At 46.2% G+C, this 22,968-nt stretch overlaps 1 protein-coding gene across 1 annotated transcript in view; it reads right to left on the bottom strand.

Moving 5' to 3' along the window:
• Positions 1 to 227: 227 nt before the first annotated feature.
• LOC146041513 (uncharacterized) overlaps positions 228 to 22,968 on the bottom strand; it is a 70,681-nt gene continuing 47,940 nt past the window's right edge. Inside the window, exons 3-8 of the mRNA XM_083161477.1 lie at positions 15,237 to 15,350; positions 12,826 to 12,975; positions 9,234 to 9,371; positions 8,991 to 9,134; positions 2,360 to 2,485; positions 228 to 752 (exon numbers count right to left, since the gene is read on the bottom strand). Coding sequence (XP_083017603.1) covers positions 514 to 752; positions 2,360 to 2,485; positions 8,991 to 9,134; positions 9,234 to 9,371; positions 12,826 to 12,975; positions 15,237 to 15,350 — 911 coding nt within the window. The 3' untranslated portion in view covers positions 228 to 513. The remainder of the gene's footprint in view (positions 753 to 2,359; positions 2,486 to 8,990; positions 9,135 to 9,233; positions 9,372 to 12,825; positions 12,976 to 15,236; positions 15,351 to 22,968) is intronic.

Raw genomic sequence — 22,968 nt, 5'->3', positions numbered from 1 at the left:
GGGGGCAGCACTTCTGTATTGGCTTGGGGCAGCTGGAACCCTTAACTAGGCCGTGGTGGGGTGTGTATTTTTTGGGGTGTGTATCGGACACTAGTTGTAATTGTACGCACAGAACTATGGCGCCTGCGTCACTGCGGCCAGTCTGATTAGCCATAAACCTTCTTGAGCATTCAATGTTTTCTCTGCAAAAAAAACCAACACTAAATCGTAGTAAAAATATTCCGGCATTTGTCTTTTATTGCAAAATAAATTAAGAGAAACTATTTTATGGATATGGACGGGTACATTTATTTACAGAAAGCCATGGGTGGAATTTAACGCATGAAAACCCTTCCCATCCAAGTTTTCTTTAAAATGTAGCCATTTTCTTTACCTCATCGGAGGCAGCCATTTTAGTTCGATCACATTTGATCTACCCACAAAATGTCCGCTTTCACTGAGTTTGTAGGCGATTGGTACACTTTAAAATGCCATGCCCTGGCAATGTTTTTATATGTCTCATGTTCAAGCCAATCACAGTAATGTTAACAGCTCTCCCATAAGCCCCAGTAGAGCAGCCATGATAAAGAATACATTGCTGTCCGCAGAGATGGTGCCGGCGTTGTAATATGACGCTATATTCCCGTTGTTGCATAGGTTGCCCCGACAGCAGTGGATTTTCTGACTGGCCTGGAGTAATATGGATGCCGAGAGTCCCAAACACACATCACTTGAGCAGCAGCCTCGCATCAGAGTGGTCCCCAGAGGAAAGACTGTACAAATACACACAGTTATGGCATGAGGACACGGAATTATTAAAACAAATATTTAAAAAAACAAAAACAAAAAAAAATCTGTAATATTATGTATGCTGGACATTCAAGCCATATGGAATGGCCAACATACTGAATTACTAAACCACGCCTAGTAGGAAGACTTAGTACTGTACAGGTCAGGTGTTAAAAGTGGAGGGAAACAGATCAGTGGCATAACTCTAAAATGTGCGCCCACACCCCCCACCAGGGGGCTATTGATACGCTGCACTACTATGGACCAGCAGCCTGCCTGTACCGCCGCCGGGACCCAAAAATCTCCTTGTCTACGGTCCAGGCCCCAGCGCTCCTCCTAGCTGCTGCTTGAAAATTACCATAACAAACTGGCTGCCCCCAACAGCAGACACTCTTTCTGCCTATTGCAAATTATGGATGTATATGAAGACATCCTTGAGAACAGTTGGCACCTGTGGAAGTTCTTAGTCACCTTCCTCTATACTTTCACTTGAGAGGTTGGAAAGTGGGTATACAGTATGTGCGGTGGGGGGGGGCAGTAGTTTTGCCTAGGGTGCCAAGAATCCGTACACCGGCCCCCACACCGGCCCTGACAGAGGAAGCAATTATACGACTCCCTGAGCAGGTGCGTTACTACCCTGTTTCCCCGATAATAAGACACTGTCTTATTTTTTTTTTCCTCTCAAAAAAGACCATAGGTCTTATTTTCGGGGGAGGGCTTATTTTAATAGACCCCACATTCTTGATGGCCCCAAACCTTTCCACATGCCCCCACATTCTTGATGGCCCCAAACCTTTCCACATGCCCCCACATTCTTGATGGCCCCAAACCTCTGTTTGCTTACCGAGACAGCCAGAACTGTATTGATGGCCCCTGTGTGCTGTTGGCGCTGTGTGCTGTACAGGCTGTACTGTTCAGCAGCCGCGTGATGTGCGCGGCGTGATGTGCGCGGCGTGACGTCACGCCGTGCCTACCGCAATGCATCCCTGGGAACGGGAGCCGCGGTATTATCGTACAGGTACAGGAGAGTTGAGCGGGGCTGAGCAGGGCTACATTTTAATAACTTTAATAAAATCTATGGGAAAATTCATAGGCCTTATTTTCGGGGGAGGGCTTATTTTGGACAAATGTTCCAAATCTGGGGTAGGGCTTATTATCGGGGTAGGTCTAATTATCGGGGAAACACGGTATGTGGCTAGAAGAGAGATTGTGTGTATGCCAAGGATGTACTTTTGGGATCTTCTAAAAGCTGAGATAGTGGCCCTTATTCTCACCGACCATCGAATGATGTGGAACGTGTACACACATCTAAGGTTGCTCAGAGCAAAAATAGATGTGCGTGCACATTTGGAGGGAAGTGGCGGGCAGAGCTGCCTGCCCCCCGCACATGCGTCATTGGCCTGTTAGCATGAGGACGCCCAGCGTTTCCATGGAAAGACCCATAAAACGTTGGGCGTCGTCATATGATGATGGAATTCCCGCAATCAGGATTCTGGCATCTGTATTTTAACCGCCGGCATCCCCACCATCGATCATCCCCCTGCCATGACAGATTCCTGACACAACATGTAGCCTCTGCATGCAGTATTACCTACTATATCCAAGCATGTGGTCATGTTTCCTGTACACGAGACCGGGGATGGGTTTTTACATTGTCCGCCACCTGTATTGTTACATCCATAACACTGAATGCCATTTGCCGTCTCGTTTACCGTCACTGTAGAAGACAAAAGATTTCACAGAACCGGATCAGGTTTGTGGCTTCACAATAATATTAAGCCTCTGCTGCTCTGTTAGCCCGGGCAGATTTGTCAGAAAACAAAAAAGAAGGACTGGGTGACATGTGGCATGCTGGTTGCCCGGGGTAACTGAAGAGGCAATAGATGGAATAAGTGGTATATTTATTTATTTATTTATTTATTTAAAAACTACATCCAGCAGAGATTTCACCCTATGGCAGCTTCTGCCTATGGACACTTCTATATTATTATTATTTTAATGAAGCATTTATTTATTTACAGTGATCAACATTTTGAAATCTATTATTTTGTTTTTTGTAACCTGGACTTAAGGCGTGGAATTAAGATGAGAAGAGGACTCTGGGGAACTGCAGAAGTGTGTCTTTAATAACAGCAGCCATGCTGAATAAATGGGAGATTGTTGCAGTCTAGGTGGCAAATAACCACAGAGTCTGCTAAGAGGCGCAGCTGTGCTCAATCATACAAATACAGGTTGAGTATCCCGTATCCAAAATGGTCGGGACCAGGAGAATTTTGGATAACGGATTATTCCGTATTTCGGAATATTTTAATATTTCAATGATGTATTTTGAAGTATCTTGCATGTATGCTGTATAAACACATAAAATACACACAAATATATTTTATTACCACATAAAATACACACAAATATATTTTATTTGTTCAAAAAACAAGGTTTCAAAACATGAAACAAAATTTGTGTACTATCTCAGATATTGAATTTGAATGCCAAGCAATCATTTTCTTGCACATATATAGTGCCAGTTACATATCATGTCACCAGTAGTGCTGTTACAAATGTCCCCAATGAGTTTTTAGCAAAAAAAAAAAAAATTTTTCACTTTCTGGAATGTATGGTTTTCGGAATAATTCGGATAATGGATATTCGGATACGGGATACTCAACCTGTACCAATTAAACTATATGGATATATAGAATTTTTTATTAAAACAATATAGACAAAACGGCCCAATAAAAAGAACAAGAGATTACGATTCAGGGGAAAACGAGGAGGATGGAAACAGTATAGGAAACAGCTCAAAAAGAAGGGTAAAGGGAAAGGAATCTTTAATCTTTCTAAGAAAACATTGACTGAGGAGGAAGTTAGTTTATTGGAGAGGGGACTGAATTTCTCCCCTGCCAATAAACCCAATTTGTTTGAACTTTTTATAGATTTGAACAGATTTGTCAGAAGTCTGAGCCAAAAAAGGTATTTTGCTATCAAGGACCACCAAAAGAATGTAGGTTCTAAGAAATTAGATCCTGTTGCTCTGGATTCAGAGGATAAAAGGATTGTTGAGATATTGGAATCCTTAGCAACAGAACAGGTTTCTGAAGTAGAAAATATCCCTATATTTGATGTAAAAGAAAATATGACAAATAAAAAGATTTTCAAAAAAAAGATCTGAATTTTACCCACTACAGTTCAGGGGCCCATTTGTCGAAAGTTTTTACAAGGTCACTATGGAACAGTTTAGAACCTTATGCAATAAAGCAGAAAAAGACCCCCTTAGAGACAACTTAACGAAAAAAGAAAGGATCGCATTGAAAACCCTGTGTAATGATGCAGATTTAACAATAAAACAGGCAGACAAGGGGGGGGGGGGGGGTGTTGTAATTATGAACACCTCTGATTATTTGAAGGAGGCATACAGACAACTTACGGATGTAAATTACTATGAAAAATTATCTGGGGATCCAACCCAGAGTTTTTTGAGAGAATTCAGTCAATTGTTAGATGACGGACTCGCTGGAGGGGCGATATCCAAAGACACGCACGGTTTTCTTTTTGTTCCTTATCCAGTCACTGCTACGTATTATTTTCTTCCAAAAATACATAAAACACTTATATGTCCACCAGGTCGCCCGATAATCGCAGGAATAGGGTCAATGACAAACAATCTCTCATATTTTGTTGACAGTTATTTGCAAAAATATGTCCGAGAATTAAGGTCATATATTAAGGATACCACTAGTTTCTTGCAAAAAATCGGGACAATTGATTGGAAAGATACCTATTTTTTCATTACTAGCGATGTGGAAGCTTTGTATTCCAATATTAACCACGAGCTGGGTATAGCTGCAGTGGAATATTATCTATCTAAAGACCCTGAAATGTCGGGCGACCTGGTGACATTTATTACACAGTCTATTAAGTTTATTCTAACTCACAATTATTTTATTTTTGATTCCGGTTATTATTTACAGTCACATGGCACGGCTATGGGGACCAGGTTCGCCCCGAGTTTCGCTAACCTCTTCATGGGCAACTTTGAGGAGGAGCACACAGGGCAGCCGAGAGGAATGCTGGGCCCCGGTAAAATTTTGGGGCGTGGCCTCAGTGTGGGAGGGAGGTTTGAGGAGGAGCACATTTGGGGGCGCGATCTCGAGGCGAGCTTGGTCCTTTATGACAGGTATATAGACGATTAATTTTTTGTTTGGGATGGGGATCACGATTCTGTTATTAAATTCACTCATAGTTTAAATGATAATAAATTTGGTTTGAAATTCACAAGTAGTTTTCACAAAGGTGGTATTCATTTTTTGGATATCGCCCTGAAAGTTGAGGAGGGCAAAATTGTGACAGAAACATATGTCAAGAGTGTCGATCAAAACCGCTATTTGAATTATCATAGTAATCATTACAATAAATGGAAAAACAACATTCCCAAGAGCCAGTTCCTAAGAATTAGGAGGAATTGTTCAACTAATGCTGCTTTTGAAAAACAAAGCCTGGTACTATATGAGGCCTTTATGGAACAGGGATACCCCAGGAGAATCCTCGATGAGTCATTATCAGTGGTAAGGAAAATAGAGAGGGATTCATTATTCAAGAAACAGGCATGTTCGAACCCAGTAGAAAATATAGTCAGCTCAGGTTCCAACTCCCTGAGAAAAAAGAGGCAAGAGAAGAGTGCAGTCTTTGTAACACAATTTAATAGCAAAGCTATGGAAATAAAGAAAATAGTAAAGAGGAATTTGTGCCTATTAAAATCAGATGAAATTCTGAATAAAGAGATTAATTTTGAAAATACAACAGTATTTAGAAAATCTCGAAATCTGAAAGATAGACTAGCGCCCAGTTTTTTTAAGGAGAGGGGTAAAACTAGTGCGATTAGTACATGGCTGCCAGTGAGACCTGAGGGTTATCATGTTTGTGGGGGGTAGGGGGTGGAACCAAAATTTGTGCATCATGTGTGACTATCGATAGGAAGACTACTAACTTCACCTCATATGTCACAGGGGAAACATTCCCGGTAAAAGGTTTTATCAACTGTAAAACAAAATACGTGATCTATCTCCTGACGTGTGGGTGCGGCCTCCAGTATGTAGGCCGCACAATTAGGAATGTGCATGTGCGGTTCATGGAACATAAGCGTAATATCCTTAAATTCAGTCATAATAATAGTCTATATAGACACATGGTAGGATGCCAACGAGGAGAGATGAGAGGTATCAGGATGGTGGGGATCGAGCATATTCAAAATACACCCAGAGGAGGGGATAGATATGTTCGCCTGTGTAAAAGAGAGGCCTACTGGATTTTCTGCCTGCGGACTTTGAATCCACTAGGCCTCAACGATAGTATAGAACTCAATAACATCTGAGATTCTACTCTGGTGGTTAGTTGGGGTAGCCTTCAAATTTGTTCTTCGAGTGTTCCCATTCTAGATTCTGTATATCCATAATGTTTATATAATTTATTTATATATTCATTCATTTTCCTGTTAAGGATTTATTAATTATTCATTATTAATTATTCATTATGATGGTAATACCAATATTAATATAATTTTTATAATTTTTATTAGTATTATTATAAGCTAAGATTTTGTTTCTTAGTTTTTATTATTCATTTTTATTATATTTATTTTTATTTTTACATGTAGGACTGCGGTCCTTTTGCTATAATGATATTAACATTGGCAGTATTAATCAATTTCTGGTTATCATTATTTATATTTGTTGTTATGTTTATTGTTTATGGTTAAAATTGTGGCTTGAGCTAGAATAGCATGAAGAAAGAGATGGTAGATATTGAACATCTTATAAATATGGCTATATATAAAAATAGAGGCTTGGCTCTTAGGGCTTACATTGATTGGGCAAAGGATGTTATGCAAAACGAGGCTTGGATGGCATATGTTTCCCCTGAAAAGCATGACTTGCAGGACTCTTGCCGATTGGGCAATAGACGCTACTTAAAACGAGGCTTGGAATACACAAAGACTTCCTGCATTAAAGGTATGGAATGTTGGCTAAAAATGGCCGCCGGCTGAAGTATAAATGATTCGGATGTGAAACCGAGGCATGGAACGCATTATAAAGATGGCCGCGAAAGACTATAAATGTGTGTAGCTCAAAACGAGGCTTGGAGCGCACACCCGGAAGCTGCTACAAGTACCCAAGTGTGGCTTGCTGGATTCCTATTGGTGCAGGAGTACCTCCCACATCTCCATTGTGATTGTCCGGAGCGCAACTCTGGTAAAGGCAGGGAAACTGCAAACCTGGCGAACATTATTCCATACAGGATTACAAAATAATGCCAAGGAACATCAACCAAGAGCGGGACTGGTGCTATACACCTCAATAAATCGGCATATTTATGCCAAAAGGATAAAAGAGCCATTTCTAGCCTCATAGTCTCAGCCATTGTAATCATCTATATAGTTTAATTGGTATTTGTATGATTGAGCACAGCTGCGCCTCTTAGCAGACTCTGTGGTTATTTGCCACCGAGACTGCAACAATCTCCCATTTTTGTCTCTTAAGGCCCCCTAAAGGTGCCCATACACGTTACAATTATTGTATACAATATTGTATACAATATCGCATCTCATCGCATATCGGTTTTGCGATGAGATGAGATCTAGTACAAAAAGTATGTTCTGCACATACTTTTTGTACTAGATCTCATCTCATCTGATCTCATCGCAAAACCGATATGCGATGAGATGCGATATTGTATACAATATTGTATACAATAATTGTAACGTGTATGGGCACCTTTACACTTGTCAACTTATTGTCTCAACAAATTGAACCTGATTGACTCGAGATTTATCCTATGTGCAGGAGGTTCAATCTCTTCCAATCTCTTGGTTATACCGAATGGCACAGGATTGTGGATTGTGTCCTACACATCAGGCACATAAGATTTTGTCAGACAGCACATAAGATCTTGTCAGATAAATTGACTCAAATTGGATGAAATCTCACAAAATCTCACAAGTGTAAGGGGCCCTTTAGAGGTACACACCCTCGAATTAGGGGCTGCAGCAGTGCCCGATCATTAATGACTGTGCTGCTATACATTTAGATACATTTGATTATTATTACATTGTAGTGCATTTGTTACTGGCGCTTTTGGGTGACTATTGTCACAAATCTCTAGTCTTCTTTTGTATGCTGAATAAATGGCTAGGGATGGCCATCGACGATTTGAAATCATCAATGGTTCATGGCCGATGTCTAATACTTTTGCCATCGATGGGGGAGAACCAGATGGTTTCTCTCCATCGATGGAACAGCAAAACGATGTTTTGCTTTTTTTTTTTCTCAAAGTGCCGGGACACTGAGCATAGCTCCGCCCCCTGACACGCGCGAAGCCCTGCCCCCGTGTTTTGATTGGCCCACAATGGATGACCATCGATATGTAAAAATATCGATGGTCAGCCATTGCATAGTTTAGCACTATCGATGGCCAGTTGCAGAATTGCCATCGATGGCAATCATCGATGGCAATGGCAACGATGGCCATCCCTATAAATGGCTGCAGAGGCACTTCCTGTATAACAAAACACTTCCTGCATGACAAAGAGTGTATCCAAAATGTAACTTCCGGCTATTCACGTACAGTACAGCATACTGTACATCTACAACATTGAGGAATGAGACACTGATATCAATCACTGTAGTTAGTGGATTGATAGCTGTAGTCTCACAAACATTTATCTGTGCGCTAACTAGTGTTCTAATTATGTTGCACTGTCAAGGCTTGGCGATGGCTCACTGGGGTGTGACACAAGTCAAAGAGGGCCTGGTCAAATAGTGGCCACGGGTGTGTAAGGGGGGAGGTTCCATGGTGGGTGTCTGAGCAGACAACCGAAAAAGGTTGTGCTACTTGGCCAACACCACTGTTTGACCCTCCGGAATGGCCCATCCGTCCGCCGGCCCTTTTGCCATTTGCCAGAAGTGTCAGATGACCAGTCCAGCTCTGACTTGCGATGATTAGCTGACATGCGTGCTTATCATAACCAAATAGGGGGAGATATATCAATCCTTTGAAATAGGACAATAAAGTAGCTGCCTGCCAGTAAACAAAGAAACATCAAATGAAATTCTTGTTACTATTTATCTATTACAAACAATAACATTATATCTAGACTCTAATTGGTTGCTATGGACCACACCTCCACCAGTATGAACACAGCATGAGTTTAGGTGAGATGTTGGCATTACCTGTCTTTACACCCTGGTTGCAGTTGTTTCTTCCACAGCATGACACCTCAGTGTACACTCTTCCATTGCCGGTGTTATATTCCAGCCGTCGGTCACAAAGGTTACCTGTCCCGCAGCCTTTAATCACCGAATTTGAACTGGAGGCTGCAGGAACAGGAGACAAGGTGGTGGTGGTGTCAGTATGTGTATATGGTACATACATACATGTGTGTTTGCTGGTCTAGGCTCTGCCTTGTGTCTTACCATTAACATACAAGGTGGTGGAGGTCATACATCGGTCCTGCACGCCTGCACACTTCAGTGTAGTTAGGTTGGAGCTGGCACAGGAAACATTGTTCCCCATACACGCCTGGCAAGTGAGACCAGCGACAGGGACTTTAGCTGTGGAGGAAACCAGATGTGGCAAATTGTATTGTTATATTCCCTGGGACTCTGATTTCTTAGCATTTTATCCATAGGAATGGACCTGAATTTATACGAGGCACAAACTCAGTGGTGTGTTTGTTATTCATTTACATGTCAAATAATCGCAATGTAATTATTACTGGTTCATATCAATATTGTGCCACAAGGCCACAATTGTTAACACAGTATTTAGGGGCGTTTCAGTGGCGCTCGGTGGAAACTGAATTCGATGCCCCGGCTTATTGTTGGCTCTTGCACATGCGCAAATATGTGCAAACTCCCAAAGTGAACGCCTTTGCACACTCGCCGCTGCGTTCTTCCAGGATGGGCAGGCAGGGGGTGGACGCAACATAGTATACTGGACCCGTTAACACGCTAAGAGGGTGATGTACTAAGCTGAGAGAAATAAATACAAGCTCAGCTCCTAACTGTCATGTTACAGGCAATGGGCCAGATGCACTAAGCTTCAAAAGTGATCAAATGGAGACTGATAAACAGCCAGCCAATCAGCTCCTACCTGACATTTTTCAAACACAATCTGTGGTAGGAGCTGATTGGCTGGCTTTTTATCTCTCTCCATTTAATCACTTTTCAAGCTTAGTACATCTGACCCTATGTTTGAAAAATGGGTTAGGAGCTGGTTGGCTGGTACTTTGGGCGTGATTCAGACTTGATTGTAAGGCTGTGAAAGTCTGTCAGGGGAGGATATGTGACGTCGGTATCAGCTGGGCCCGGATGTGCCTGTATTCATCGCAGCCATCGAGTAAGTCCTGCGCTACGTGGCGGCTGCGATGACTGGCGCCCAGTGTAAAAATCATTCAATGTTGAGCAGCTTCTGACGGAATGTGGACATATTCACTCAGGTGGGAACGGATGTGCAGCTGTACACTGGCCGCTGCGAATTTGCGTTCAGGGGAACAGGTCTTAATCACTCACTTTATCTCCTTCCACTTTATCTCTCTCCAAGGGGCCCATTTATCATGATTGCATTTACAATGCAATCTGTGAGGAATATTCCCAGAATGGCGGTAGCCCTGGGATGTAAAGCCAGGCTGCCCGATGTTGATACATCGGACAGCTTCGCATCCCCCTTAGAAACCTATGGGGGATGCGGCCGGCAGTGGTGCAGGGGGGATCGCAGCAGGGATCAGAGATTCCTACTGCGGTCCCCCTTTGATACATTCGGGGGATACTAAGTGTTTGCGGCTAACCCATTTTCGGGGTTTAGCCGCAAATATTTTTTGATAAATGGGCCCCCAAAGCTTAGCAAATAAGCTACTCTGCGGCCAATATTCAATTCCCTCCGATCAATTATTGGGGGTAATTGTATCACCATAAGGCTATTCCGTTAGCCCCGATAGGCCGGTTATGTTATAAAACATAGATTGACTCATGACATACTTGCCTACTTTTGAAAACTGGTTTCAGGGAGATTATAGCTGGTAGTAGAATTTTGCACAGCGCCCCATTGAGGGGGCGTGTCATGCTCCACCCAAAAGGCGTGTCTAGTTCCATATATGGAGAGATTGTGCAAGGAGATTATGAATGTGACACCTAGAAGCGTGGGGGTGTACTGCCAGGGCCGGCGCCACCACTAGGCAGGACTAGGCATTTGCCTAGGGCACTGGCCACTGGAGGGCGGTAATGAGCCGCCGAGGAGAGGTACCATAGAAAGCTGGGAGCGGGGAGCAGGTAAGACAGAGGGCTTCCCTCTTCCCCCACCCCCCATCCCGGATGTGAGTCAACGCTGCTTTCCCCCCCCGGACGCGGGGGCTGCGGCAGCAGTATTGCCCGCACCACCACCCCCCTACCCCCCCCCCCCCGGGGTGCAGGCGCCAGGTACAGTATCGCCTGCGGGGGGGGTGCATTGGGCGGCAGGCAGAGGATTTGCCTGGGACGGGGTGGAGGCTTGCACCGGCCCTGTGTACTGCTACATCTGAAAGTTTTCTTTTAAAATGACATATATATCCAAATGTAGATGAGCCCCAATGTAGTTAGTAAGAGATATACTATACTTGGTAAAGTGCTGGGAAATGGTGCTGATGATTCAATGTAAATTGATCTATATCTCATTACTTTTTCCCCAAAAAAATGTAACAGTGTAATGTGGGTTAGGTGAAATGAGGGAGATTGCTAGACTAATGAGGGAGAGAGGGAGATTGCTGCTATTTCAGGGAGTCTCCTGCAGAATGCAGGAGGGTAGGCAACTATGACTCATGATAGACAGTCACATGGTCGACCATTAATGGTCCACAGTCACAAGGTCAACAGGGTCAAAAGGTCAACAGGGCCTAAAGGTCGACGGTAAAAGGTCGACATGAAAAGGGTTGACATGGTCAAAAGGTCGACAGACAAAGATCGACATGGAAAAAGGTTGACGTGAGCTTTAAATGTTTTTAGGGTGTCTATGTTGACATAGGTCGACATAGACAATGTCTATGTATACCGTGTCCCCTCACTTCGGGCTCGATTTATTTTATTCTCCCACCATACCTTTTTCATGTCGACCTTTTCCATGTCAACTTTTTGACCACGTCGACCTTTAGACCCTGTCGACCTATTGTGTGTCAACATTTAACCCCTGTCGACCTTTTGACTGTCTACCTTTTGACCCTGTCGACCTTTTGACTGTCGACCATTAGTGGTCGACCATATGACTGTCTATCATGAGTCAGTCTATGCTCAGTCCAGATACCAATAAGCCGGGGTGTCACCGACCATTGACTGATTTCTGAACTGATTTTTATTTCCGTGGGTGTCCGCCGAAAATGGCGCAGACGCTGATGTCATGTGACGTCAGCCGCCCACCCCTCCACATCCCTAGGGGAGGAGCTGATGTCATGTGATGTCAGCCGCCCACCCCTCCGCGTCCCCAGGGGAGGAGCTGATGTCATGTGACGTCAGGCGGCCACCCCTCCACTACCCCAGGGGAGGAGCTGATGTCATGTGACGTCAGGCGGCCACCCCTCCACTACCCCAGGGGAGGAGCTGATGTCATGTGACGTCAGGCGGCCACCCCTCCACTACCCCAGGGGAGGAGCTGATGTCATGTGACGTCAGACGGCCACCCCTCCATGTCCCCAGGGGAGGAGCTGATGTCATGTGACATCAGGTGGCCACCCCTCCGCATCCCCAGGGGAGGAGCTGATGTCATGTGACGTCAGGCAGCCACCCCTCCATGTCCCCAGGGCAGGGGCTGATGTCATGTGACCTCAGCCGCCCACCCCTCCACGTCCCCAGGCCATTTCCCTGCATGCCCCATCCCTCCCTTACGAACGCCTCGGCGGCTGTTATAGTCGCCTGAAGGTGTTCGCACAGCGGTCCTACGTATATTCGGCGATACGCATGCGCAGAGCCGCACCATTGGTCCCCACTGTGGGCCGATTGAACCAGAATCAGGCCCCTAATACATGTGCCCCTTAGCTCTTACCGTAGTACGTGTTGGTGTTGCAGAGGTCAGAGTTGCAGCACTGAGAGCTTATGTAGGTTTTCTTGTAGCCCTCGTCCACATAGACGGTCTGATTGCACACGAGCCCCTGGGAACAGCCCTTATACATCCATTCCCTGATAGTGCCATTCACTGTGAGGGAAACATCATTCAGTTACATGAAGCCAGACACATGGGACAGCTGGAGTGTAGCAATCTAGCGCAGCAAGTGTCGACTGCGTCGACATTCGGGACAAAAAAAGTTAAAACCTTATGTCGACCTTTTCACTGTCGATCTTCTCAATATCGATCTAATGCTTGTATCAACCTTTTGAGCCTGTCAACATTAGGTATATACTTACAGTACAATAACTACAGGCAGTGCCGTAACTTGGGGGGGGGGGGGCTGGGGGGTGCACCGGGCGCTGCATGGGGGGATGCTGTCGGGGCCGGGCAGCAGGGGTCCGGGGGACGGCGTAGCGTCAGCTGGAAGCAAGCAATAGCGTAGCTTGCTACAAGTGAAAGCCGCCCCAGCGCTGCCTGTCCCCCGGACCCCCACTGCCAGTCCCCCCGCTGCCCAGACCGGAACCCCCGCTGCCCGTCCCCAGATCCCGCTGCACAACAGAGGTATGTGAGCGCAGGGTTCGCTCAGCCTCCGGCGCCAGGGGCAAGGCAGTCATTTGGTCCCCCCTAGTTTCGGCCCTGCTATAGGACTGCAATGGCTCAACCCAGCAAGGTATTATTTGCTTCACTGTCGATAGATAGATAGATAGATAGATAGATAGATAGATAGATAGATAGATAGATAGATATGCACACTGATAGATAGATAGATAGATAGATAGATAGATAGATAGATAGATAGATAGATAGATGCAAGTGTTGACTGTGTCGACATTCAGGGAAAAAAGTGAAAAACCCATGTCGACCTTCCCAATATCGACCTAATGTTTGTGTAAACCTTTTGACCCTGCTGACATGTCGGCATTTTCCCTGTGTCGACCTACAATGGTTAACCAAATGTATGTCGACCTTACTTTGGTTGACCCAATGACCAATAGCAAATCCCCGGCGATACTGCGCTCAGTAACTTTAGATGATGAGGATAAATTGGGGGAGATTTACTAAGATGCGAGTTCTATTTCAGATGGGATGTTGCTATGGGCAACCAATCAGATGCTATCTATTATCTTCTAAAAGGGGCAGCCAACCCTAGCCCTCGAGAGCTACCAACAGTTCACATTTTCCAGACAACCTAGCTGCTGCACAGCTGCACTCATTAATCACTGACATATTATAAAAGATCCACAGATGGAGCTAATTAGCTCACTTGTGATTCTGTGAGGAGACCTGCAAAACATGCACTGTTGGTAGCTCTCGAGGACTAGGGTTGGCTACCCCAGGGCTAAATAAATAAGAAGTAGATTCTGATTGGTTGTCTTAGTAAATTTCCCCCATGTGTTGGAATGTGGTCAGGATCCTGACAGTCACAATGCCAACATCAGCAGAACGATCTTGAGAATCTTGACGGAACTCAAAAGGTACGCACTGGGGTTAGGTTTACATTTAGGGTTGGACATTAGGGGGACGGTAAGTGCTGCTTCGAAGCATCGCACTGCAATTCTGTTATAGTACTTTTTTAGCACCTATTTTCCTAACTGTATAACATCTTTTTACATTGTAATTAAACCTTCTCACCCATAGATTGTGCTGCTTACTTGTTCCGCACAGCATACACAGAATGGACACGTCAATCTGCAGGTGCTATGAATACCTGGACCAGAGAAGTAGGGGTCGATTTATCACCATCCACCGCCTTAGATGCGGAGGTGCTGAGATAATATTAGGGGTTCTAGTTCACTCTTTCTGACAAAATCCTTCTTAGATGGACAAAACCATGTGCACTGCAGGGGGGGGCAGATGTAACATGTGCAGAGAACTAGATTTGGGTGAATTATTTTGTTTCTGTGCAGGGTAAATACTGGCTGCTTTATTTTTACACTGCAATATAGATCTTTGATCACTTTGAAGTAAAACCCCACCCAAATCTAATTCTCTCTGCACAAGTAACATCTGCCCCACCTGCAGTGCTCATGGTTTTGTCCATCGAAGAAGGATTTTGTCAGAAAGAGTGAACTACAATAAGGCCCATCCAGTGTCCCAATCCACAATGCGATAATAGATGACATTGCAGGGATGTATAAATTTTCACATGCGGAGACACAGCTTGTGTGAAAGCCCTGTCCCTGCGATGCCAGCCTGCAGCCAATGACAATGAGCTGTTTTGGGCCAGATTTGGGTTGAGTCAGTAAGCTGCGTCCCAAAGTGCCCGCCCCGCCGGAGAAGGTGAATTATAGTAGAGACGGTGCTGTTGAGCGCTGCAGTGGTTGAACGAGAGTCGTAACACAGCTTACCTACAAGAGTGAATGCCTGCGTCATACAGGTGGTCTGGTTGAGGGCGCACAGCTGGGTAGATTCTGGGCAGTAATATGGGAATCCGGAGCACTGGTTACATTTTAGTGCCAGACCTAAGAAAGACTTGGGTTATAAATAATATTACAGGAAGAGAAGGTTTACATTGTTATCTAGAAGATGAACTGTGAAGGTTGCTCCACACATGCACCTGTCAGTCTGTACAGATGCCCAAAGTGCCCGGGAGCTCTACACCTCTGCTGGCAGCCACCTCCAACCATGATGTCAGGTCTTTGCGGGCAAGGCCAGCAGGTTACCTGGGGAGTGCTTAATACAGAACCCATTCCCCAGTGACCAGCGTATATAATACAGAACCCATTCCCCAATGACCAGCTTATATAAGACAGAACCCATAACCCAGTGACCAGTGTATATAAGACAGAACCCATTCCCCAGTGACCAGCGTATATAAGACAGAGCCCAGTGACCAGCATATATAAGACAGAGCCCATTCCCCAGTGACCAGCATATATTATACAGAACCCATTCCCCTGTGACCAGCTTATATAAGTCAGAACCCATAACCCAGTGACCAGTGTATATAACACAGAGCCCATTCCCCAGCGACCAGAATGTATAACATAGAGCCCATTCCCACGTGACCAGCGTAAGACAGAGCTTATTCCCCAGTGACCAGCATGTATAAGACAAATCCCATTCCCCAGTGATCAGCATGTATAATACAGGGCCCATTCCCCAGTGACCAGCGTGTTTGAAGATAGAGCCCATTCCCCAGTGACCAGCATGTATAATACAGAGCCCATTCCCCAGTGACCAGCATGTATAATACAGAGCCCATTCCCCAGCGACCAGCATGTATAATACACATGCCATTCCCAGGTGACCATTGTCTATAATACAAAGCTGATTCGCAGGTGACCAGCATGTATAATACATAACCCATTCTCAAGTGACAAGCATATAAAATAGAGCCCATTCTCAGACACTCCCAGTAAATGGCAGGTTACCGCCCCCAAACGTCGGCTTCCTGTCCATCAACTTTCGAATGGCTAACAATCAAAATGGCCTCGCGCCTGCACAGTCCATCGTTCCAGGTCTACAATCAGTGGTTGTTTGCTGCTTAGCGAGCTGCTTAATGGCGCCCACCACCCGGCCGAACATTACTGTACTGTAGTAGACTAGTGGTGAGATGTACTAAGCCTTGAAAAGTGATAAAATAGAGAGTGATAAACCACCAACCAATCAGCTTGTACCTATCATTTATCAACACAGGGCATGATTCTCTAAACAAAAAAACACCGTAAAAACCCTGTTATCGGGTTTTTACCGCATTGTGGGAATCACTACTCCCCGTCGTAGAAGACCCACCGCCACCCCGAACAGACCCCCGCCGCCCCGCACGGACCCCGCCGACCCCCCTCGCCTGTGTCCGGGCAGCACAGCGATGACCAGTGACCTCCTCTTCCCTGCACTGTAAATCCTCTTCCGGGTGCAGGGAGGAGGAGAGCTTACCCCGCAGCAGCATCATCCAGCCGCGTAAGGGAGGGAGGGGGAGCCTCCGGGACCTTCGACACATCGCCGGCCAGATTGCAAAGGACACCTCTTAATGCAAGAGCTGTCCTTTGCCATAATTATCGCAAATGTGAGAGCATATGCGATAATTATGTCTGCGGTAGCCGGCGATGTGCGGCCGCGGATGTTACAGAATCCCGCACACAGCCTGTGGCTGTTTGTCACTCTCCATTTTATCATTTTCAGACTGAGTAAGGGCCCCATTTATCATTGATCGCATTTACAATGCGATCTGGGCAGAATATTACCGCCCAGGATCGCATTGTAAAATGCGATCATATCACCTGAATGTATGACCTGCCAGGGCACAGGGACAGGGCTCCGAAAGGAGTCCGTTCCTGCGATGCGCGAATCTGGAAGCATGCACGGTTACGAGCTGACCCCCCCGCGACCCCGCTGACTGCACTGCTGCTCGGGCAGTGCGATGTGTAGCCATAGGCTACAATGGGCTATCGCCATATCAGAATGGCGATAGCCCAGGGGTGCGAAGCCGGGCTGCCCGATGTTGATACATCAGGCAGCTTCGCATCCCCCATAGAAACCTATGGGGGATGCGGCCGGCAGCGCTGCAGGGGGGGGGGGGTACATTAGGGGGATTTAGCCGCAAATATTACTTGATAAATGCGGCCCTAAATCTGGCTCTAGATCCTTTATTGAATAAGTGATTAATGTTTATGAAGTGTTACAATGATGGATTACAACGTAACAGAGACAAGTTGCACAGTGGCTCAAAGCAGAGGGATGAAGCCTAGTTACAGTACATGTATGACACACACACAGTAATTCCTCTTTTGTACCAAAACGCCGTGTCGCACCCGGGTTTTTGGACCCAGCTTCAAGCCGGGTGCGACCCGGCGTTTGGTCCCTTTTACAACGGTGCCCCCACCCCACCCCCTCCCGGCGCAGGCGGCTCCTGAGCCGCCGCTTGGAGATGACATCATCTCCAAGCGCCGCCGCTGCACTGGGGGCAAGCCCAGCACTAAGGTAATCTGCTGGGCTACCCCCAGCCCCCGTGCAACCCCCAGCCTTGTCCAGGAGGTGAACGGATGTCGCACACAGGCATCCATTCACCTCCTCCGCTGCTGTCTGCAGAGTATAGCAGACAGCAGCACAGGCTGTCTCTGCCAGCCCTCCCCCCCCCCCCCCCCCCTGCGGACACTGCGGTACGCAGGTTGTATGTCCCCCATTGATGTAAATGGGAGCCGGGTCGGATGACCTGGCGTACCCATTCACACCGCCCTCTACCCAGGTCCTAGCTGTGTTCTACCCAGGTCAGGACCTGTGTAGAAGTCCTGTGTAAATGGACACGTCCTGTGTAAATGTTCCCATTTACACCACCGCTGACCCAGGTCTGACCTGCCGAAGACCCGGGGTTTTGCGGCGGTGTAAAAGGGGTATTACATGTACTGTCGCTAAACAGAAACCCTTCAGCTTTAGGAATCAATTTCTCTAAACAATCTGATTCAGTTTGATCTCATTTTGCATTAAAGAAACATTGACATCTACCCCACCTGCAAATACCACCCCAGTTCTAGGTAAAAGCCCCTCACCTGTAGGCAGCAACACACAGGAGAACAGGAGAGACAGCCACCTGCTCATTTTCGTTATTCCTCCAAATTTTCTTTGGATCTCTACCCTGTTCCTTTCTGTCTCCTCCGTTGGTGTGACTGCACCTGATCCTCCCACCTGTCTACCTTGGGGTCATCCCCTCCCTAACCTGAAATTTGCTGCCTTTCTGCACCGGCTGCATATTTCAAAGCTTTGTTTACTACAGAAAAGGGACAGAAAACCTGCACCCGAAAGAATTCTAGAGAATGGCAGATTAAAGGTTAGGATTATTTTTACATACGTCAGAGGAGTAACCAACACTTGGAGGTAGGGATGGCCATCATTGCCATCAATGGCAATAATGCAACTGGCCATCGAGACTGGCATACTGTACTATGCAAAGGATGACCATCAATGCTTTTACCTGTTGATGGTCATCCAATTTATTTGATTGACCTGTGAACCAATCAAAACATGGGGGCGGGGCATCATGATGTTGGAGGCAGAGCTATGCAAGTTTATGCTTGACATGGAAGGAGGGAAACCATCTGGTGCATCATCATCGATAGCAAAACTATTCTATATCGACCATAAACCATCGATGATTTTGAATCATCAATGGTCGATGACCATCCCTTCTTGGAGGAACTCCTGTCAGAAATAAAATAGGGGATTATAGTATATTGTACGTGGGTTATCCAGTAAATATAGACCTTTTCTATTATCTTGTAGAAAGTGCAAAAATAAATAAGAATTATAAACTGATCCCATCTTCAATAGAACTCCCATCTTAGTAAATGTACCCATTTCATTGTTTCTCCCACTAGTAGTAGTCTCATCATACCTCCCAATTTCTACAGTTGTAGAAGAGGGACGCTGGCGCGGTGGAGCCGCGTGCCTGTCCAAAAAGGGGCGGGGAATATGCAAATGCAAATCAGGGCCACACCTCTGTGTCACTGAATAGATGCTGTCTATTCTCTTCAGGCCTGGGGGGGTCTACCAACTGCCCCCCTCCACCAAGGGACACTGACGGCCCTGACAGGACCGTCCAAAGAAAATGGGACGGTCCCGTGAAAAATGGGACAGTTGGGAGGTATAGTCTCATGTAAGACAAGTGCCTGCATATTGGCCTTGTAATGACCCAGTAATGAACTGCTGGCATTGCCTAAAAAGGGGGCTTAAGTATAGGTACCTCGGAGAGAGGGGTGGTAGCGGCCCCTGGCACCCACTAGTCTCCTTCAGTAGTTTGGTGCGGGCTAATTATTACCCCCCACCACCACCACCCTCATCTGTTTGCTGCAGCGATTCATTAATACCCCAGGAGTTTCTAATAAGAAAAATATAGAACACATTGAATCCTATTGAGCAGTGCTATGTAAATAACTTATTGTTATTAATATTTTTTACTATTTATTTTGTCTGACCTCAAAGTAGGGATGGCCATCGACCATCGACGATTAAAATCATCGATGGTTTATGGCCGATGTCGAATAGTTTTGCTATCGATGGGGGAGAACCAAATGGTTTCTCACCATCGATGTAAAGCTTGAACGAATAGTTTAGTTTTTGCTTTTTCCCTACAGTGTTGGGACACGGAGCATAACTCCGCCCCCGACACCCGTGAAGCCCCGCCCCCGCATTTTGATTGGCCCACAGGCCACTCAATCAGAGAAAATGGATGACCATCGATATGCAAAAACATCGATGGTCATCCATAGAATGGTTATAGACTATCGATGGACAGTTGCACTTTTGCCATCGATGGAAATCATCGATGGCAAAGGCAACGATGGCCATCCCTACCTCAAAGCTCTTTTACAAACTCACTTTTTGTTAACATTGGGTATAAATAGACGTTTCGTACATTGTAACGGAAGCGGTAGATCTGTCAGAACAGACTTAGGTCTACAGTCATTAGGTCGACCCCGGAAGGTCGACTGGCCCCAAGGTCGACAGGGTTAAAGGTCAACATGGATCAAGGTCGACATGACTTAAGGTCGACATGGGCCAAGGTCGACACGGGTTTATGTTGACATGGGCCAAGGTCGACATGGGTTTAGGTCGACAGTCATTAGGTCGACATGAGTTTTTCACTGTTTTTCTACCCGAATGTCGAACCAGTCGACATGGACACAGTTGGCGTTGAATCGCAGCCCCTCGCATCGCTCGCTTCGCTCGCCATGCTTCGGGCACTATTTTATTCTCCCACCACGCCCTAGTGGATGGTAGGGCATGAAATACCGCCTGTCGGCACATGTCGGCTCAAAAAACAGTGAAAAACTCATGTCGACCTAATGACTGTCTACCTAAACCCATGTCGACCTTGGCACATGTGGACCATAAGTCATGTCAACCTTGACCCATGTCGACATTTAACCCTGTCGACCTTGGGGCCAGTGGACCTTCCGGGGTCGACCTAATGACTGTCGACCTAAGTCTGATCTGAAGGCCTCCATACACTATGCGATTTTGGGACGATTTCATCCGATTTCGGCACTTTGGGCCAATAACCGGATGAAATCGCCCCAAAATCGCAGGTGTGTGATATATGATCCGATCCGATGCGCGGTCACGTGCGCATCGGACCGGATCAGGGAGGTCGGACGGTCAGCACATAAGATCATCCGACCTCCCTGTATGCTATGCATATGCCTGCCCACCTGACAGGCAAATGCATGCAGACACCGGGGGAGCACGGCGGGCAGACACACTGGCGGGCAGACACAAATGACAGGCCGTTCTGTGATTGGCTGAGAGCTCTCTCAGCCAATCACAGAACGGCCGGTCATTTAACAGGTATTTTGAAACTCTAATAGCCGCCACTGTGCGTCCCGTCCCGTAGCGGCAGCGCTGCTATTTGTGATCACAGCATGCCCGGCCAGGTCAGCATCACTCGCTGCACCCGGCACCCGCCGGGAACTCATTTGAGAGCCGCCGCCCGCGCCCACTACTGCCGCCGCCCACCCCCACTACTGCCGCCGCCCGCCCCACTGCTCCTCACCGCCCTGCAGCTCCCCATTTGTTTTACATGTGATAAATCGCAAGCGATTTATCACATGTAAAAACTGGCTCATCAAGTGCCAAATTGTATGTGAGCCTCCCGGGGAGCTGCCGGGCGGCTCACAGGAGAATTTGGTCCGACTCGGCCTAATGTATGGGGGCCTTGACAGATGACCGTTTCCCATTGTAACCCTGGGTAGTTTTTGATTTGTCAGAAAATCTATTTTCTGATTTTTCTTTGTTTTTGTTTACAAAGTGATTAATTACAGTGGAACAATCTCTTTTGGACTGATTTCGACATTGAGGTCCCGCAGGCACTGAGTACTTTGATCAAACAATATATTCTGATTGTTTTCTGAAACCTCCGATCCCTACTCTACTGACATTGTGCTAAAATTAACTACACGCGTAAATTACTTCGTGACATTTTATGTATGTCCCTGCACCACTATTTGTGCAAGAGGAAAATGTCATACTGTGGAAGCTGTAAACCCGTATACCCTATACTCTATAGCAGCGTATTTAAACCACTGTGCCGTGCTAACTACAGTATACCTTGAGCTGTACTCGAGTGTGCCACCAGAGCTACAGATGTCCACACTAGTTTACAGCCACCACCTCCAGTTCAACTGTTATTTACTGGTCTCTTGTTTTCATGTGAGGGCCAATGTATTTTATTTTTTCTTACCTGTGGGGACCAGTGTGATTTTTTTTTTGTCCACATGGGAACCAATGGCTTTGTTTGGTTTCGTGTGGGGGCCAATGTGTTTTTCCCTGTGGGGGACTTATGGTGTTCCTTGTCAATTTTAAATGTTGTTTGGTGTGCAACGAGATAAAAAAAAGTAGAGAATCGCTGCATTGTAGGTTACAGTGCTATTGCATATCTACCAACGCTATTCATTGGGAGACACTTTGGTGGGCATGCCACAGTCACAAGCCACACCGTTTTTCATCACTATGGTGGCATGGCCAATGCTGTGCAAGCTGCTTGCCATGCCCTCAGCCCCTCTGTTTCACTGACTAGACTCCCAACTCTTTACCCCCCTCCCCCCCCCCCTGCAGGACACTTCCAGCCCTGTGTGGGGCGTGTTGTTATTTGGGGCGCGTGTCTGTGCAACCAAGTCATCATGGCCCTGCTGCCACTACTCAATGCCAAGAATACTAGCATTAAGAGGAAAGGGCGGAGCCAAGATGACACGGTTTAGTGCAAATCGTATTATCGGACCGCCCCTGAACGACAATTGAAGGTCAGGGGAGGGTTGCATCCAGCCGTGAGGTCCGGGAGCTCCACCCATTCTTTGAGAGTCTCCCTGCTGTTTTTCTACATTATGCCAGTATGAGTAAAATATTCATTATATAAAAGAATCTTTATGCAGGAAGTCTGTTATATGTATTATTTGCATTAATCATATAACCACTGATACCAAGTCATATCAGTTGTTTTCTATGAGTTATTTGTGATATAAGTATTGCTCTCCTCTCTCTTTTTATCACAGCTGCAAGAGAGCGGTGAGGGGAGGGGGTGGGGCCGGGGAATTCACGCAGTGATGCAGTGTGTGAAGTCACAGCACTGTAAATATGACAAGATAATTG

This window comes from Crinia signifera, chromosome 19 (genome assembly GCF_055691185.1).
Source record: "Crinia signifera chromosome 19, ASM5569118v1, whole genome shotgun sequence".
NCBI classification, from domain to species: domain Eukaryota; kingdom Metazoa; phylum Chordata; class Amphibia; order Anura; family Myobatrachidae; genus Crinia; species Crinia signifera.
The sequence above is the reverse complement of the archived record's forward strand: the minus strand, read 5'-3'. Positions and strand labels throughout refer to the sequence as shown.